Genomic DNA, 4,682 nt, shown 5'->3' with positions numbered 1-4,682 from the left:
CGCCGCAGCGCTCCTTTAAGTAGTAAAGATGGCCACCGCAGCGCTCCTTTAAGTAGTAAAGATGGCCGCCACAGTGCTCCTTTAGGCAGTAAAGATGGCCGCCACAGCGCTCCTTTAAGTAGTAAAGATGGCCACCGCAGCGCTCCTTTAAGTAGTAAAGATGGCCGCCACAGTGCTCCTTTAGGCAGTAAAGATGGCCGCCACAGCGCTCCTTTAAGTAGTAAAGACGATCGCCATAGCGCTCCATTAGGTAGTAAAGATGGCCGCCACAGCGCTCCTTTAGGTAATAAAGATGGCTGCCGCAGCGCTCCTTTAGGTAATAAAGATGGCCGCCGCATCGCTCCATTTAAGTAGTAAAGATGGCCACCGCAGCGCTCCTTTAGGCAGTAAAGATGGCCGTCACCTAGCATCACTCTGTTGAAGCAGTAAAGATGGCTGCCGCAGCGCTTTGTTTTGTGGTGGAAAATTGGGACGGCGTCTGAAGAAGAATAATTAAAGAGCGAACATAAAGTCAGAGCTGAACTGGATCTCTGGTTCTGATTGGGTCTCACCTCGTCGTAATCCTCCCCGAAGCCCACCGGTCTGGAGATGACATCAGAGATCTCCTGCGCCAGCTCCTGCTGCTCCGTGATGTCTGCCATCAGGTCGTCCACCTTGTCGATGTCCCTGCCGGATGGTGGGAACAAAGATTGCGTTTGTACGAAAACCAACAGGAAGTAAGCTCAAAGCAACAGGAAGCAGAACAGAGAGCTTACATGTTCTCGTGTGCAGCCTTCATGGCTTTGGCAGCGAAGCCCATGTTCTTCAGCACCTCCGTGTTGGTGTTGGCGTTCTCTAGCGCCTCCCGTTGGAACTCGATGGTGGACAACGTCCCGTCAATCTGGGCCAGCTGCTTTTCATAGCGCTTTTTCCTCTTCAGGGCCTGGAGAGCCGCTGGGGGTCAAAGGTCACCTTCAATATTACACCTCCATTAACTTGTCCCATCAATCAGCTGAGATAAATTAACCTGACGCATAATCAGCTTTTCTTCTGGGACTCTTTTTGAATTTAGACCAAACAGGAAGCGAATCTTTCTGAAACACAGCTAGGTCAGCTGATCAGCAGCAACAGGAAACAGGAAGTCAGCCTGATACTCAAAACTGCTTCAAAACAGACAAATATTGTGAAGCAGTTCCACATTTAAAAATAATCATTCTCATATTAAAGAAGTAAAATGACCAATGTCTCATGACTAATGTTGTCGGTTTTAGGATGGAAAGCCTCAGAAACACAGCAAGCAGAACCACCTAACATTTATTAATCAATAATTTAATATGTTGATGTTCGACATAAAACTGTCTTTAAATCATTAAAAGGGCGATATCATGGATTTTCCAGGCACTTAGTGCCATTTTATGACTATGTTACTTGTAAAAATGCTGAATATACCAAATATGACTTCAAAGAAATGCGACTTCCTGCTTTAGCTAATTGGGCCTCTGTGTCTTTAAGAAGCTCCGCCTCTCTCTGAAGCTCCAACTGAAGGAAGTCGTCCCAACATGGCTCCTCTATTAACCCTTTAACGTTTTTACCAGCGCAGCTCTGAGCAGCAGCTGCTACAGTGAGCTCATCAGGTGTTTGCTAATTGCTGCTGGCTAGTCTAAAGGAGCTGAGTGGGGGAGGAGCTGTGCTTTGAAGGCGAGGCTAGGTCCTCCAGGTGTTTCGGAGCAGAATGGTTGCCATGGAGATGAAAGGGTCTATGAAACAACAAAGACTCGCTGAGTAAAACCAACATGTGGTTGAAGAAATCAAAGTTTTCTCCAGAAGTCGGACGGAGCGCTGTCCACTGTCCTTCTGTCCACCTGTCCACTGTCCTTCTGTCCATCTGTCCACTGTCCACCTGTCCACAGCTCAACTGTCCATCTGTCCACCTGTCCACAGTCCACCTCTCCACTGTCCACCTCTCCACTGTCCACCTGTCCACTGTCCACCTGTCCACAGTCCAACTGTCCATCTGTCCACTGTCCACCTGTCCACAGTCCATCTGTCCACCTGTCTGAGCCCAGAGGAATAAAACCTGTTTTCCTCATTTCATCACCAGGCCGCCTGCTGGAGGGCATTTTGCCTTTTTATCATTAAAACATTTAGTCTCCAAGTTCACTCATTCTTATTTTGTGAAGGGGTGAATTAACCCTTTCACGTCTGTCTGGGCTCTCAGATATATTGCAGGTAGAACATGTCAAGAATTAGTAATGTTAACCAAACCGTTCATTTTTATTTAAAAGCAAGACATTTCCTCAAAAGTTTTGGATTCATTCTGGGGGTTTTTTAGAGATTCTGTGGTTTGGTCAGGAGTCAGAAAGGGTCAAAGTTCAGAAACTGGATCCCGAATAAATGGAAATATGGTCAAATCTTAAATACTCACAAGCTATACAAATACATTACTGTGTATGTAATACTTTTGGACCATTTCTAGAAAAACCCCAAACATTTCTCGACAAAAAGCTGTTTGTATGGGTGTCCAAAGTGTGGCCGGGGGGCCATTTGCAGCCCAGGGAATGATTTCAGACGATCCTCAATAAGTCAGGCTCTTCCAGAGGTTTGAAACAAAAGGTCAGAGTGAAATTTTCACTGATGTGAAGCTTTAAAAAAAATATACAGAAAATCTAAAAAAGGAAAATTAAAAAATACGACACAAAGCATTCATCTGTCATCAGCCATGTTTTTGCTTTTATTACGTTAGGAGTGCAAACATCACCTGACTTTTAGTAAGAGGCAGAGCAATGCAGTAAGCTTAAAATGAAGCCAGTGAGCTACAGCTGAAAACAACCTGAAAAACTTTGTTTCAAATTTACTATTTCTACAGAAATCACACTACTTTGTTTCAATAAAATATTGCTGTTAAACTTATAAAAATTAAAATAGTTTTGTAATTTGATCTAAAATTTAAGCTTCCAAGGTTGACTGGTTTTTATGGATCTGTAGTGAAAGAGAAATGAGAATGCGAGTAGAAAACGTCCTCGGTGAAAACCTTCTTCAAACACGGTTTACTAAACACTTTAAACCAGGGGTCCCCAAACTTTTTCCTGCGAGGGCCACATGACTGTTCCCTTTTCTGGTCGGGGGCCGGTCATAGTTTTTTGAGACAGAAACCTTAGAAAAGTTTTGTTGACCGGTTGACCGGGGTGGGGGAGTGAAACTGTTGACCGGGGGGCTGGATTACTGCCGACGACATATTCGCGTTTGTAGATAGATTTTTACCCAGAATGCAAATGGAAAAAAACCGTGAGCGAAACGGTGACTGGTGCTGACTAGTACATTCCACTGAGGGAAACTAAGTTTCATATCTGCTCAAGAGCGCCCCTGGTGGTTGAAGAAAAATCCACATATATATAAAAAAAAACACTGAATGCTCTCTGGTATTGCTCAGGGGGCCGGACCAAATGAGGAGGCGGGCCGGATCCGGCCCGCGGGCCGTAGCTTGGGGACCCCTGCTTTAAACCAAACTCTGCTTCTACCTGAATCTGTGACCTCTGACCTTCAGGACACGTCTCAGATGCAACAAAACAACAGGTTTAAATACGCCTGAGCTTCCCAACCACACATTAGTCACAGCTTACTGATCTGATGATATTTATATTTAGGTTCCTACATGTCTGTGTGGATCCACTGGGAGCCTCACGGCGGCTCTCAGTCCCAGTTTGATTCAATTATTTCAGCATCCAGACATGATCTGAAATGACTTTATGTGACTCTTTATGAGATTACGGCACTGAGTCCAGGTCACTTTCTCTCTGCTGATCCTTTCTGGGAACGAGTCGCTTTTATTTCAAAGCAAAGTGAAGAAGATTCAGATTGTTTTCAGCCGGGATAAAGAAGCTTAGCTCATCAGGCCCCGACAGTTTGCATAAACGTCGTGTCGAGTCTTCTTCCTCTTTAGTGTCATTGCATGGTTGCAACAGGTGAGTGAGGTGAAGGCAGAGGAGTCATCATGCCTGATGTGATCAGAACAGGTTTGGTATGTTAGCTCTCCTCTATCCTGCCACAGTTGGAAGCAGAAAACAATCCTGATCATCAGGTTTATGTTTGGAAGTAAATATGCCACCAAAGATGAAGTGAAAACTGCCTATATGAGAACCACTATCAATTTATTAACCAAGCAAAGCAATGAGAGCCCAGAGAATGACAAAGTGGAAATGAATAATAAAAATGTCATAAACAACCATGAACATGGTGAGCATCTGATCAGCAGCTCAAAGGTCAGATAACGCTTGAACTCTGACCCCAAATCCCAGAGGAGTTGAAACAAAAGCTTCACAGCTGCAGCAGATCGATCAGAACTTCAGCGTCTCTCTGCTGACCTGACGGTCTTAAAACAGCAGCAGCAAAAGCAAAGGAGGTGGATTAGCAACTGATGATGTCACAGGAAGCCATACAGAGCTGTTAGCATGCTATGGCTGTCAGACAGCAACAGACTTCAGTCAGAGGCTTCTTTGGTTTTGTTTTGAGACCGACTGCTACTGGAGATCCTTCCCTCCGTCACAAACAGATGCAAATGATTATTAATTTACTTTTGGGTCAAATAAAGTATTTATGAAATGAATTAAATAAACCACATACCCTATTTTTGGGACTATAAGCTGCTACTTTTTCCTAAGCTTTGAACCATGAGGATTGTAGCCCGGTGTGGTTTTTCTGTGTAT

At 44.4% G+C, this 4,682-nt stretch overlaps 1 protein-coding gene across 1 annotated transcript in view; it reads right to left on the bottom strand.

The window, feature by feature from the left end:
* The window catches only part of chmp4ba (charged multivesicular body protein 4Ba), a 13,379-nt gene that overhangs the window by 2,480 nt on the left and 6,217 nt on the right, over nucleotides 1–4,682 (bottom strand). Inside the window, exons 2-3 of the mRNA XM_007579206.1 lie at nucleotides 756–933; nucleotides 552–666 (exon numbers count right to left, since the gene is read on the bottom strand). Coding sequence (XP_007579268.1) covers nucleotides 552–666; nucleotides 756–933 — 293 coding nt within the window. The remainder of the gene's footprint in view (nucleotides 1–551; nucleotides 667–755; nucleotides 934–4,682) is intronic.

Source organism: Poecilia formosa, unplaced genomic scaffold (genome assembly GCF_000485575.1).
Source record: "Poecilia formosa unplaced genomic scaffold, Poecilia_formosa-5.1.2 Scaffold512, whole genome shotgun sequence".
NCBI lineage: Eukaryota > Metazoa > Chordata > Actinopteri > Cyprinodontiformes > Poeciliidae > Poecilia > Poecilia formosa.
Note: the sequence above shows the minus strand (reverse complement) of the source record. Positions and strands in the feature narration are given on the sequence as shown.